Source organism: Condylura cristata, unplaced genomic scaffold (assembly GCF_000260355.1).
Source record: "Condylura cristata isolate star-nosed mole 26May11 unplaced genomic scaffold, ConCri1.0 scaffold00016, whole genome shotgun sequence".
Lineage (NCBI taxonomy): Eukaryota > Metazoa > Chordata > Mammalia > Eulipotyphla > Talpidae > Condylura > Condylura cristata.
Window position 1 is genome coordinate 13,561,693 of NW_004567117.1, and position 15,749 is coordinate 13,577,441.

At 37.2% G+C, this 15,749-nt stretch overlaps 1 protein-coding gene across 4 annotated transcripts in view; it reads right to left on the reverse strand.

Moving 5' to 3' along the window:
- OSBPL1A (oxysterol binding protein-like 1A) overlaps window positions 1-15,749 on the reverse strand; it is a 182,137-nt gene that overhangs the window by 90,403 nt on the left and 75,985 nt on the right. For 2 of the 4 annotated variants that reach the window (XM_004683793.2, XM_012725894.1), the window contains exon 15: window positions 14,402-14,508. In XM_004683793.2, coding sequence (XP_004683850.1) covers window positions 14,402-14,508 — 107 coding nt within the window. Of the gene's footprint in view, window positions 1-6,759; window positions 6,781-6,857; window positions 7,335-14,401; window positions 14,509-15,749 lie in introns of those variants that run through there. The other 2 variants (XM_004683794.2, XM_012725895.1) reach the window with 2 other exon arrangements.

Below are 15,749 nucleotides of genomic sequence, written 5' to 3' on the forward strand. Positions count from 1 at the left end.
GCACAATGGGAGTGCACTGCATGCCTATCTGCCCACTGATGCTCAGGGTGAGAACTGTTAGCTATGTATTACCATCAGTAAAAATAATTTGAAATTCCCCCGCCAAAATAATGAGCTAAATATACACTGTCAGGTTGTTTCACAGTAACATAAAAAAAGAAAAAGGCTATATATTTTATACATGTGCTATCTATTTTAACTTGGGTCCTTGCAGTTACCCATAACAAAGCCAACATTAAATGTATATAAGCCCATATCTGAAAATATACACATACAAAAAGTATATGCAAAAAATAAAATCATAGCGTCAAGTGCAAATCTATTGTGAACATTTTAGCAATTATTTACTGAGGATTTTATTACCTGCAGATAAATCCCCCAATAAAATCATTGTACCTGACTGAAGTCACTCTGGGCTACAGGCACATTTGACTAATTCACAATAGATTATTTCCAAACCACAAAGCTGTCAAAACACAAACTATTTGACACAGTGTGAAGGTCAGACCTACAAATGATGCAGTCTACACAGAGACTGTACACAAACCAATAAATCTAGCTATGAATTCTCTTAAGGACAAAATAGAAAGAGAAATACAATTATGTCCTTTTAATTTGTCCACAAGGAAAAAAAATATATCAGTTCTTTAGGGAAAACAAACTCCCTCTTTGCCCTTAGCTCTAATTTCTCATTCAGGATACTATATAGGGGAATAAGAGTATTAGGAGGCACAAGAATAGTAACATTACAGGTTACTTTTATTTACTTTTTTTTTTATTTGTGCATACAGAACTGGGGTACAGGCCAGAGGCTCAAAGGCAGCGAGAGGCTTCATCAGAGACAGAGTGGGGAGCAGAACAGGCAGACTGATGAAGTACACTGCTGAGGGGAGCAGCGGGCGGGTCAGGAGAGGTCTGCGGCACCATGTGGGTCACCTCTGGGGCAGGCGGGAATCGAACTCATGCAGAAGTGGCTTTAGCTTCTCAGTGCTGTGCTTTAACCTGCTGCGCCACCAGGGAGGGCCCTATTTACTTACTTTTTAAGAAACTGAAGGCATCCTCCAACAACAGCACAGTGAGGGCCATTTATCAGGAAGACTTAGCCCAGACTGTAACATGTTGATAGCTTAATTTTAGGATGAAATTTAGAACATCTAGAGTTCTGTATGTTCCATAAATGGGACCTCTATCAAGTATAAATTTTCACAGTTAAAATAGTATTGAACATCATTTGCTGTTGAGAACCTGGAATTCAGATTTTTTTTTTTCAAAATCTGAAGACACTGCCCATTTCTTTATTTCTAAAAAACTGATATCCTTTAGTCAAACTGAGATGTTAGTTTCTAAATGGTAACATCAGTATTTGCAACTATCTTCCCTAATAGATAAATTTTCCTAATTCAAGCAGCATGTATGACCAAGTGGGTTATTCTTCAGCCCCAAATCTAGAGGCAGAAACCAGGGTTACACTCTGTTTAAGCCTCCTAACTACAAAAGCTCGGGGAATAAGCTCATCCTTATTTCAGGACCGAGACTGTCCTCTTTAGAAATACAAAGGAGAACTAATCAATCATTGAAAATTGTTTCATGGAGGTGATTCAGAGAGTAAGGGAGTGCTCTTACTTTACCTGTTTTTTGTAGTGGTATCCACCTTAGCCCTCAATAAAACCTTTGGAAATCACCAAACTGGATGCTTTACAATCTATGATTGATTCTTTGGGAGTTTTAAATAATGAGTCCTTAAGACAAAATGAAGTATTCAAAATTAAATCATTCCGATCACAGGAAAGAAGTTATATTAAGGAGAAATTATATTTACAAACATAATTTTTAATTGTGCTGTCTAGAATCCAGAACAAAAAGAAAAGTTTCTCACAGCAATATTCTAAGGCTGATTTCTCAATCAAACTCAAAAAGGTACAATATCCGGACCACAGCTGATAACATGTAAGAAATAAATGCTATCACTACAGTCCAGTGTCCCAGTGTCCTGTCACCAGATGACACGGTGTCCCTGTCTCCAGTTCCCTCTTACCAGAGGACAGACACTTCCTTGAAATTCATTTCAACCACTGAGCAGAGCTTCAGTGCATCTTGTCATTCTTATCATCACCTACTGCTCCCATCAGGGTTTCTTTGATCCAACACCTCATGACACAAGCTACTTTTAATTCCACCTTACTATACATCAATTGAACAGAAAATCCTTTCACAGTATTTTTCTAAAAATAAAACAAGACTTTCTTAAATAAAGTTGATGGGTTTATCCTTATCTCATTTGAGTCTCACAACCATCCATGAAGTCGAGAGAAGAGGTCTGTATTAACAACCTTGTGTTGCACAGAGGAATGTGAGAGACTTGGAATAAGCTGCCCAGAGTCATATCATGAAAAAGGTCCCCAAACCTGAGCTGACTGGAACTGGCACCATAAAACAACAAGGAATAACAGGTTCACATTCTAAAATTGGTGTTTTCTTCCTAGGTCTTCCCCATACTCATCCTGACTGCCACCATTTGGATTGTACAAGGAATAACCAAGATCCTAAGGTAAACCTTTGAGCAGTTAAAGAATATCAGACACAAATTATCTGCTTTTCCTCTTAGGTGCTGGAGTCAAGGTTCTAAGGAGAAGGAAAGGGCAAAATAGATACATGTTGAGCAGATAAATGGGGAAATTCTCCAATGGGGGAATTTTAAAATGGGTGGTGGTGGTGGTATAAAATTAGGGAGACAATAAAAAAAGGAAAGGGGAGTGGGCAAAGTGCTATGTGAAGTGTCAGAGAACAGAAAGGAACTTGCAAGAGAAAAGGAAGCAGCGTGTAGCAAGGTACACAAAAGCAAATGGAAAGAACAATCAAAAAAAAAATAAGACTCAAGTAAGAGGAAAAAATTGGGAAAAGTCAAAACCTCTGAGAAGTTTTAGATTCTAGTTTTAAATATTAGCAGGGCAGCTTTCAGATGGAAAGATGAAGTCTAGGAAATACGTTATTGAAATAAACAACATAAAGTAGTGGAAATATTTGCAGTGATATATTCACCAAATTATAACATAATAAAATTAGGAAACATACAACTTGAAGTCTGGAAAAGAAAACTCTACTTTCATGGGACGGAGGATAATAAATATACAGATACTAGCGGAAAATAAAATCAATGAAACATGAATGGGCCAACTAAAAATTAATTAAAAAAAAAAAAAGAAATAGAAAAACAAATTTAAGGGCCTCCCTGGTAGTGCAACAGGTTAGGACGCAGTACTGCAAGCTGGCCACAGCAGCTTCAGTGCGAGGCCAATCGCTGGCCCTGGAGGTGACCCACATGGCACAAGCAGACGTCTTCTGCCTTGCCTGTTCTGCTCCCCACTCTGTCTCTGGTGAATCCTTCCACTGCCCCTGCATCTCTGGCCTATACCCCAGTTCTGTATGCATAAATAAATAAATCTTTAAAAGAAGAAAACAAATTTAAAGAAAATTCTTTGAAAAATAAACAAAGGCCTAATGAGACTGATGTTAAATTTACTTGGAGTTATCCAAATAAATATTAAGAAAAAAGAAAAAAGGTTAACAAAGAAATATGTAATTACATAAACAACATAAGTTCAAAAGACAATAAAAATAGTAACATAGACATCTTCATATAATAAATTAATTCCTATATATATAGGACTGGCCAAAACTGACTCAAAAAGAAATAGAAAACTAACATAGTCTTGTAACCATGAACTGCATTTAATTACTAGTTTCAAAAAATGGATTCTTAATGGTGAATCATTAGAATGACTTTTTTAAAAATCAGCACTGAACATGGATTCACACTATCTCAGCTTCCATTCAACACTGTCCAGAAGGTCCCAGCCAGTAATTAGGAAGAGGAAAAATCAGAAAAACAAGAGGAATGAAGATAGAAAGAACAAAACTGTAATTATTCACAGATTTTCACTGTATACAGAGATTTAATCAGTCTGCTATTTCTGCATTCTCGCTTGCCATGTTCTCCCCTTGCTTACTGCAAACTGCTCCACATCTAATGGCCATACTTCAGTTGTTATCTGAACTTCTTCTCCTTTGACCTCCCCTTCTAGACTTCTCCTTTTTCTGGCTGCGCTTTCTCAGTGATTTTTTTTTTCTCTTAACATCAGTATTAAATGCTTTAAGATTTTTTCAAGCTCTATTTCTCTTGGTATTTACTTCTTCAGTTTCATCTTTGTTCATTCAAATGACTCTCAATACTAATGATGCCCAAACTTTTATTGTGCAAGTAGATATGACCTCACTTGTACAATAAATTCTTCCCTACTCCTTTATTTACTGCTTTAGTCACCTTCTGTCCAGCAATGTATACAGTAACCTGAGAGTCATCTATGAATTTACCTTCTGCATCCTCTTTTACCAGCTTTTATTTATATTGTTTATTTTTAAAGTTTGTCTGCTTTGTATCTTCCTTTCTTTTTCCATGGTCATCAGCTTTATTCAGGTTCATCCTGATTATCTCCCTCTTGAATTTCTACACCTAGTTGCCCAGCTTTCAGGCCTGTCCTCTAATCCTTTTCTTAAGGAACAAATCTGATCAAATCTCTTCCCAGATTAAAATATTTTAGTGATTCTAAGTGTCCCAGATAAGATTCAAACTATTTAGGCACATTTTACAAAGTCTTTTAAGAGGACCCCACTTCTGTTCACCTAACCTTGACTTTCTCTATGCTTCCCCTCACTGTTCCAGACCTAATGATTATTTGCTAAAATTCATTATTTTCTATTCCCTGCCAGGATACTGTGCTTTTTTAAGATTTATTCATTTATTCGTACATAACTGGGGTACAGGCCAGAGGTGCAGGGGCAGTGAGAGGATTCACCAGAGACAAAGTAGGGAGCAGAACAACCGACTGATGAAGCACACTGCTGAGGGGAGCAGCTGGCAGGTCAGGAGAGGTCTGCCATGCCATGTGGATCACCTATGGGGTGAGCTGGGATTGAACTCATGCTGAAGTGTCTTTAGTTTCTTAGTGCTGTGCTTTAGCTGGCTGCACCACCAGGAGGGCCCGATACTGTGTATTTTTTCAAAATCCATTTAGTCATCTGTTTTCTGAAAACAGACTGATACAGCAGTATCTGGCAAGGTAAATATTCTAATAAATACTTAATGGATTAAGAGAAAACTTTTATAAGAAGTAATAGATATCAAATATATCATGGAGCCATTATAAAAATATATGGGGGTTATATCCTTAACATTGAGTCAAATGAGAATAAAATTATATCTATTGAAAACTTAAGCCTAGCTGTTTCCCACATTAAGTTGTAACTTTATTTCTGGATTAAATATACAATATAGGTATATATGTTGAATGTAAGCAAAATACAAGTTCAAAATTTGTACTTTTTAAATAAATTACAATTTTCTTTGAAAAATCTATGAAACCTTTATAAAAGAATATACACAGTAAGCACATATTGTACAGATTGTAGTGTTACATCATTATCTTATTTTATGAATATTCAAAATATGCTTGGACTAGCTTTATAAACAACCCTGAATATTATAATGTACAATAATGTACAATTATTGTACAATTTTTAATATGGAAAACCTAGTAAGCTTTTTAATTTCCCCTCATTCTGCAAGATGCATAACTGAAGGTAAAGAGATTATGTGGGTCACTTTCACCAACAATCAAAGCCAATAGAGTTAACCTTTTAAAAGCTTCTGAAGAAGGCAGACTAAAGTTCTGCAACTATATTTACAGTGATACAAGTTCCCTTAAGACCTCCGACTAGTAAAAATAGTACTGGGGCAATGGTTCTCTGCAATTCATGTTCAAATTAATATCTGCTCAAGAAAAATTGAGATAACTCACCAATGTTATCAGCTTCAAAGCTGAAATCAAATATAATTTGGACCAGAGATTAACTCTGGTGTGTTCTCAAACCGAAAAGAAAATTTACATTTTGATTCTCATATTTTATCCTACTCACATTCCATCAACACATTTCAAGCATTTTTTCTCTTTTGAAAAAGAGTCCTGCTTACAATTCTAAGTCTTCAAGATGAAGTGCCTTCATTCTGTCTTTTATCTTGATTAAAATTAAGAAACTTTTAATAGCTTTAATAACTCTCAAAAGCTCCTTGCAGGCATCTTTCTCTCCTTACTACCCTCCCCCTCCAAATCCAAAATGAGGGGAAAAAAAAAACAGCAACAGAAAACAACTAGCCACATGCTCTGAATGTGAGAGAACATGATTCTCCACTGGTTTAGGCTACAAAGAAAGAAGCCTATGAGTAATCAAAAATCCCAATCAAAACAGTGAAGTTAAAAGTCACTTCCTCAGTCCCTTACTTCAGTATAATTTCCTCTCTCCTCAATATATGCATGCATGTCCCCTCGTTTTCTTGGAAATTTAACAGCCTCAGAACAGTGGATGTTAAGTTCATCTCAATGTCAGCCAGGGCAGAGACATGCACAAAATCACTAACTTGGAAGGTTATTTAGGACAATAATGTCTTTCACTGCCTTACTCCTCCCACTCTAGTCCCACTTGACCTAATACCAATGTTTAGCGAAAAAACACATCACCAGGCTTTTCCCCCAGGGGCTCTCGCAGAGGCAAACACACAGAAGGAGGACCCCGCTAGGCAGAGAGCCGGTCACCCAGCTTCCTTCCTGCACCCCTCCCCACCAGCCAGCGAGCAGCCAGCACCAGCTGTGGCTGCACCCCACTCTGCATGCTAGCCAGCGGCCAACTATTCTTGGATCTACTTACATCCCTAGATCTCGGCTGCCCACCCCCTCTTCCAGTGTCCTCTGTCCCCGTCCGAGGCTGACCCAGCAAAACCGGAGAGCAAACACACACCCACCCACCTGGGCCGGATCGAGGATCCCAGCTGGCACGCTCCACCCAGCGCTCCTCCGCGATCTCCGGCACGAATGCGCTCGGCTCGGCCTGTTTCTCCGCCTCCCCTAGGCGACCCAGGGCGGCACCGCAAGGTCTCCCTAAGTCACCTTCGCGCGGCCCGCCCCTGGCTCCGGTGAAGTCCAACAGAGGCACGGCCCGCCCACAGCCCAGGACTTGCACACAGGCGCTGGGCAGGGCCACCAAGCCCCTGCGCCCCTCGGCCGGCCGCAGAGCCGCCCTCCGGGCTCGCGGGGAGAGTGCGGGCAGCGGGCGAATGGCCTGCGGCAGGCGGCTCCCGCTGCTGGCGTCGTCCAGTCCCTCCTCCCCACCCCCTCCCGAGTCGCCGGCTGGCGGAGGCAGGTAGGGACCTGCTGGGGGCAGCGAGAAGCCACACACAGCCCCCACCGGCCCAGCACGCCAGTGGCCTGGAATTTTCAGGGAAGAAAAGGCTACTGGCGCCCCGAGTGCATCCCAGCAGAGGCTCCGGCGAGGTCCTAGAGTGGGCGCTGTGTGGCAGCCTCGCGGGGAGAGGCCCGCCCTGACAACTTTTCAATGGCTAGCCTGCGCCTCACCAAAAGCAAGGGATTCCTCTCTCCTTTCTTCTCAAGTCTTCCACCTGGAGGGAAACTGACACTCACGCTTCCACTGAAGAGTTAATGTTTCTGATTCCAAAATTAACATTTTTTAAATCCTTTTTGGGCTGAGATTCTAGCATAAGGAAAACAGCGGAAACAATGGCATTAATGTGAAACCATTCTACATGAAATAAATGGTTTCTTATTCCAGTTAAGCCTTGAAAGGCACATAAGGACGCCAAGCACAGAAAACCCACCCTGGAAACCCCACACTTACATGTGATGTTAACGCTAGAGAGATATCTGGTTAACTTTGAGGTTTGGGGGGGGGGGGCAAACTCTGTTCCAAATAGTTTTAAACCTTTTTAATACATGTAAATATGTCCTCAGTCTTTAAAGGATCAGAGCAACACTAAACAAAACTGAATATTCTTTGACAAGATCCGAGGGAATAGCAAATTCAGTTCCAGCAAAGGTTGGGTATGTTTGCACTACAACTCTAAAGTCTGTACAAAGATAGGCCCATACTCAGAAAATTTGGAATTAAAGTTAGTGAGGCTTTATGGTGTCTCTGGAAAGTTAGTTTTCCTCTTTTTTTTTTCATTCTAATAATTAAATATAAATGTATTTTGAAACGTCACATTGGCATTAAAAAGTAATTTCTGCTACAGATTCATTTTTCCTAGGCCCATTTATTTATGACAAAATAAATGCCATTTACAACACTAGTACTAGGCAGCAAAACAAAACATTAAACAACAAAGGCTACTTTGTTTTAGAAGGCAATTTACAGAGCACCCAAAATATGCCAGGTACTGTTGGGGGGAACTTCCCATATAGTAACCATTTGTATTATTTTCAGATTTGGAAACAATATGCAGAGATGTATTAATCTGCTCAAGATTGAGGTAATGGAGTTAGAACCAGGTTGATCTCTCCCCAAAGCTTGTAGTCTTTCCTTTGTACATTCATTATTCATTCAAATAGTCCTCATCATTTACTATCTGTCAAGTAGCAAAAAAGATACAGTTGCTTACTCTAGGAGGTCCAGCACAGTAAATAATCTATAATGTTACCATGTGGTAAGTGCTACAAAAGCAAAACTCATGGACTAGGAGGGACAACTAACCCATTTCTGAAGGGTGAAGGCTGGATTAGGAAATGATGGCCATTATCCAACAGAACAATCCTGAGACCTTTGTAGAGTGGTCATCAGGAATTTCTGTGTTGGGGTCAGGGAAGAGGAAGTTGAGAGAGAACTGAAATACAGAAGTAAAGTGACAGGACTTAATAAAGACAGGGACAAAAAAAGAATGATGAGCGAAAGACAGCTCTCATATTTCTGGCTTCAGTTATGGAATAATTGCTAAACCCATCTTCTAGTTGAGTTGATAATTTAGTTTTACATACATTGGTTTTTAAATGCTTCTGATATAACCCCATGTCCACAAGGCAGCTGGATATACTGGTTCAGAGCTCACAAAAGATCTAAGGTGGAGACACCTGAGTCATGATGGATTCTGGTTGAAGGAGTTGGTGAGATCAGCCAGGGAGAATGCTGAGTGAAAAGGCCACCCACCGGACCTCAAGACATAGTCAGAAGAAAAGGTGCTGCAGAAGAGGAATGAGAATGAACTGCAATAAAGGAAAAAGCAGCCAGAAGGGGGAGGCACTGTGGAAATCACAGAGAATTCCACAAAGCAAGAAGCAGTCAAATACCAGATTCTTCAAAGAGTCAGTAAGATCATTTAAAGTTGTCTTCTTACTTAACAATTGGGAGATACTGACAACAATAGTTTCTGTGGACTAGTTGAACAACAAAGAATAACAGGAAGGTATCACATTTCAAAATTGGAAATGGAAGGGGATATAGAGAAGCAGAAATTATTAGGGAGCAAAGAATTCAAAAGGAGAGAAGAGCTGTATTGAAGCAGGATGGATTCAGGAGACGGGCTTCCAGCAAGAGGGAAGAAGGAAGGACGGGAGCAATGGGTTGAGCCTGAAAGCATATCTGATGACTATCTAATGTGTTAAAGAATTTTGCTCAGATGAGAGGGAAGAAGTAGAGTTAGAGGTGAAAGCTTGAAAGATATAAACTTCAGAAACAAAAATTAGAAACACAAAATGAGTTAAGTCTTTGAACAGCTCAGAAAGCTACATAAATATTACAGAACATGACTTTAGAGTTATAACACAAATGAGTACGTGATTTCTCTCCAAAGACATCAGCATGCAATTAGTGTCGAAGAGCCTTTTGGTACTCTCCAATTTAAATTCTGAGTCTTTCCATTATACTACACTTAGCATCACTATCACCCAGATCATACATTTGGGTTGGGTTGAAGCTGTACAGCAGTAAAAAGATTTAACATGGAACTAGAAAATATTTTATAACTTTAAAAGTTCATGTAAGTGAAAAAGGTAATATAAGGGAGTTCTGAACTAGTATATCCAGCTGCCTTTTCCTATCTTGGAAAAACAAATTTGACTAATATCAAGGGAACTTGATAATACAAGAACAAGGAGGGCACAAATGATTGCATCTGTGTAACAAGTTAATCATTTCCAATACTGCTGAGAAAACTATAGACCCAAAAATCACTCCTGAAACCAGTTTCCAGTCTTATGAATGGAGCTTTCAAATAAATTAAATTAAATTACAGCATGCACACAAGTTTCTCAAATACACCATCCTACAAATTCATATTTTCAAAGTTACAGTCAGTAAGATGACAAACATCTACTAAAGTTTTCTCTGGTAGATCAATCAAAACCTTTACAGCTTATTTTACAAGTTGCAATTTTTTCAACAACATTAAGTAATATCCTTTACAAGTAAAATATGCCCACGATAATATATAATTTATGTAGAAGTCATATGGATACTTCAATATCTAGGTTATATCAGATCATGCCCATTTGAAGCAAAGAACACCCACATACCACAGAAATAAAAGGACCATTCCCAAATCCAGGCACTAAGAAACTCCTGGTTTCTCATAGAGAAGACAGTTTACTCATACAGTGGCCATAATTTTGCTGAGCTTAATTAACTAGACGTTGAAAAGAGTAAATTAGAAGTGTGACATCAATATTCCAATTTTACAGACAGAAACAGTTAATCTAAAAATCAAGAGAGAATTTTTAAAAACCAATAAGAAGGAAGCAAAAATTCAAAAAGTATTAACAAGTCTGGCCCAAAATAGAAAACAGAATCAAATGGATATTATTCCCTGAAGACATTTTTACATTAAGACAGAGTAGTTGTAGTCATGCAACAGGACAATTCTGAGGCATAGAAAAAGATAAAAAATAAGTTGTAGAATTTTAGCTTAGGTAGTAAATGTGTACTATTTAGAATAGCTGCCATCAAAAGACTAGTGAGGGGACTCCCTAGGGGCCATGTCTCAGTGTTATCAATACAGCGTATTTCAGGAAATTTGTCTGTTCTGCTCCCTGCTCTGTTTCTGGTGAAGCCTTTCACCTCCCGACCACACACTTTGGTCTGCACTTCAGTTCTCGTATGAAAAAGAAAAGAGAAAATAAAACAAAACAAAAAACCAAAACAACTACAATACTCAGTGATTGGAAAGAATAAACTCACCCCATTTGGTGCTACATCGATGGAGCTGGAAGGCATTATACTAAGTGAAACAAGTCAAAAAGAGAAAGAAAAATACTGGATGGTATCAATTGTATGTGGTATATAGAGAAGCCAGACAAAGGCTCAGAGAAAGCCAAACTCAAAAACTAGCCCTTGGAAACAGACTACAGAACTGAGACCTCAGAGTGAGAGGAAAAGGGAGCAGGTAAAGCATAAGGTGGGAGAACACAATGGAGATGGTGGTAAACTGTGGGTACTTTGATGGTGGAAGTACTGTGGAAATATCACCAGACAGGAGGAGCTGTATACTTCCAAAATATAAGCAACAATGAAAATAACTATTGCCTAAAAAGAAAATTAGAAAGACCAGATTAAAAGCATATTCACTGATGTGGAGGCTACAATTCACTGATGTGGAGGCTTACAGATACTTTACCAGGTATTTTGCCACTTAATCTCATTACTCTTTAAACACTTTTTTGGTTGGTCGACACTTTTTTTTTTAAGATTTATTTATTTATTCATAGAGAACTGGGGTACAGGCCAGAGATGCAGAGGGTGAGAGGATTCACCAGGGACAGAGTGGGGAGCAGAATAGACAGATCGATGAAGTACACTGCTGAGGGGAGCAGCGGGCGGGTCAGAAAAGGTCTGCCATGCCAAGTGGATCTCCTCCGGGGCAGGCGGGGATCGAACTCATGCGGAAGTGGCTTCTTAGTGCTGTGCTTTAACCGGCTGCAGCACCAGGGAGGACCTGGTCGACACTTTTAAAAGGATATTGTATTTAAAAACTAAAGTGAGTACATTAAGTAGCAGAGGCAGAAAATAGACCTAGGTCTGTGTGTGGTGTGTTCAAAGCTATGTGTGGTGTAGCCTTTCAATAAAATGTCCAGATAGTTGGCCCTTCCTGGTGGAGCAGCAAGTTAAAACACAGCACTAAGAAGCTAAAGTCACTTTGTTATGAGTTTGATCCCTGCCTGCCCCAGGGGTGATTCACATGGTTCCACAGACCTCTCCTGACCAGCCCACTGCTCCCCTCAACAGTGCACTTCAAAGAGCTGCCTGTTCTTTCTGCTCCCCACTGGTGAATCCTCTCACTGCCCCTGCACCTCTGGCCTGTACCCCAGTTCTGTATGCACTAATAAACCTTTAAAAAAAAGTCCAGATATTAAAAATATAATAATTTAAGGTATCAGATAAATAAGGCATTACAGTACATACTTATTCTTCTGACTTCAATTAAGCTATTAAATTCCTATGTTGTAATTCTTAGTCATCTGAAAGCCTAACTTTAATGATGCCATTTATCTTTCAAATATTTTTTAAGTTTCTCATTATCTATAATCATATTTCTCAGGAGGAAATTCATAAATTCTGAGAACCTCACAGAGTTTATACTTCATAGAATATGATATCCTAAAGATACAGAAAGAAATCTTACAGATACCAAAAAGAAATACTAGAGATAGTAAAAGTTTGGAGTAATAAATGCCATTTACTAAGTGAAAACTGTGGTATACAGTTTAAAGCTAATATGCTTTATCTACATACTATATATAAATCATATGTGTGTATATACACACAAACACAAACACATGACCCACACCCTTACTGAGGTGTAATATATTTTCATTTTCCAGTAATTTGCCTAAGGCCCCACAATCGATTATAAAAAAACTGATTTTAGAGAGGCTCACTACTCTTCCCCATCGGGGCCTTAACTTTCTATATGGTCTCCCTTATTTGAGAGGTATCAAGGTTCAGAAAACATAAAAAGGGCAACTCATAATGAAATCACTCCACACATAATCAAATTTTCTTTAGACAGTCCCACATTCTCCCAAAGCAAGACAAATACAATGTTAATGACATAAAAGCTCCAAGATATCATGAAACAAAGGGGGTCACAAGTGTCAATTAGGTAGCATCCCTCAAAAATAACTTGACATTTTACTTCAGGGTTAATTTTTCAGAAAGTACTAAGCATATTGCTTATAGTATCTAATTTAATCCTAATGATAAAATTTAAAGGCTAAATGATGTTAATTAATCTAAACTTTAGCTAATACTCTTGCACTCACAGTAATATAATACTTCTAGATTGTGCCCAATTTAAAAATATACATATCTAAAACAAAAAAGCTATCACACATCCATCAGACACCACATAAGATATCTGAATGAATTTGGTGTTTTAATATGTACTAAATAACATCTGAGATATTTGACACCATAATTTGTTCTGCAGTGCTATCATCCTGTTTAAATTCAGGTAGATCACTAAAACATTCCTCATTTAAATAAATTAGAATATAAAATCTACAAACCACTTAAAATAGAAATGCTGAAAAGGGATGTTTTCAAACAGCATTAGAAGAATCAATCACCCAAATATTTAATGAACAATTGTTTATCTCTGATAATTTACACAATTATATTTAAATACTGCATGATTTAAATGAATTCAGATTAGTATTTATAGATGTTTCCTATTTTCCAAATAAAATAATATACCAAGCTTGTAGTATAACACATATTATAAAAATTTGTATGTGAACTCAAAAGGCTCCAATTCTAATCATGAAAAATTTTTAGATATTTAGATGTAAGGAAAGGATATATGAAACCATTTCCATAGATCATGTTTTACTAAAACCTTATTTCTAACCAAGTTATTAAAAAACTATAAGACCTTAGCCTAGAAAGTTAAAGATTTAACATATATTTACAAGTCAACACAACATAAAAGCTGAATGTTACTTGGCTTGCATTAAAATCATGAAAACAGAAAAAGAACTCAAAATATATTTTTAAATATTTATATTAAACATTAAATACTTATATTTAAAAATACTACTTTACTGGAAAACCTTAATTTAGACAACTCAAACGGATCTTTCCTACTATTAGTCCTTAGGAAAAAAAGAATTACTAATGGATAGCATAACATTCTTACTCATATTTGGAAAAGCAAAATGGCAAGTTTTGAATAGGCAAGAATGTGACAAAAGCACAAGAAACACTTTTTTGCATTGACCTCAGTTCACAAAGGCATGGTAGCACTAGATTTTCTAATTACATTATTTTCATATAAAGTAGATCAACTTTAAATATATTTTTTAAATATGACAATATAAATGAGATGTTCAGAAGCTATTTCAGGATTATGTTGCTTAATCATAAATTCTGGATTTTGGTGAAAAAAGAAAGCATTCATTTCCTTTGTTTAGATTACAGTTTCTCATGTTTGGTCAATTTGAAAGCAGTAACTTATTGGCTGACTAGTATCTTACACACCATTTTAAACAAAATTTAATTCCAAACTACCTACCCCTTCTTGTTTAGTGAAGAGATTAAGGCAATCACTCAGAGCTACACAAGTTTCTCTAGAAGCTTCAGAGACAACTTCAACTTTCTGAAGAAATGATGGAAGCATTTCTACAAAAACAAAAACAGCAAATAAAACAAGTGGAATTTTATGTAATCTTAAAGTTTTTTATATCTACTAACCTCATGTTTCCTTCAGCTGCATTACTCAACGCATATAACATGCTCTTGGGCATCATTAAGTACCTACTGATGCAGGACACATTAACTGGTACAGAAAAAGGATGAAGTCCTGTCCTAGGGAGGCTTATCTCCTCCACAAGAAGAAGAGTCAGTATTATAAAAACATTTATAGGAACAGATAATTATGATGTGTAAGCAACTGATAAGGACCTGACAACACAATTTATAAACTTTAAACATTTCCTTTCATGATATTCTATGCTAGATACATAAATTTACTCAAAAGCAAAGTGCTAAAAAAGACAAATAATTCTGTGATTGACATAATTGTTCACATATCTGAAGGTGGCATTTAGTTTTTATTTAGATAATCTATAAAGAGATCATTTCACACAAAAATGTGACCCTCTGAAGGTCCAGTATCTTTTAGTCTAAGTTGTGAACACAAAAAATAGTAGTATCATAAACTTCCCAAATTCCCTAAGAAATTCTTAGTCTAGTTATCAATACCAAAAAATATATAAACCAAAAAGAACAACAACAACAAAAAAATCAGATTTTTGGCAAGAGAAAGCTGAAAACGCATACATACTACATAACAAGTAAGATGGTATATCCTATCCAGACTAATGTGAGCGAAATGCACTTAACTGAAATAGTTTTGGACCTTATATATCAAGATCCTTTATATCCACCCCTTCTATCAAAAAAAAAATTATAAAATGAGAATGACAAGGCAATCTGTAGTACATTATGTGTTTCAAATAATCTTGCTTAAAACACTGTCTTTAAAGCATGTTCAACAAGGCTAATAAGAACAAAAACAATAAAGTAAATCCAAATGTCAGCAATCTGTAGTTATTAGGCCATCAAACAGTGAGCCCCGTAAAGAAAAATTTTCAAATAGGAAATGAAGAGGAAATAAAATCCACTAAGAACATATTAACAAATTATTTAGTCATTTCTATGTGTTGAAATTATGAACTCATTATTTTCCAAGTTTTCTACATGAACATGAGTTATTACAGCAAAGAAAAGTTTCTTTTCTTAGAAAAACTGACAAACAGTACATGCATGATTTGGTGAAGGGAAGCCCAAGGGGATTGCAATTGAGATGAAAAAAATGCACAAAATTATGTAAAAATAAACTATCATATCATTAAAAAAAA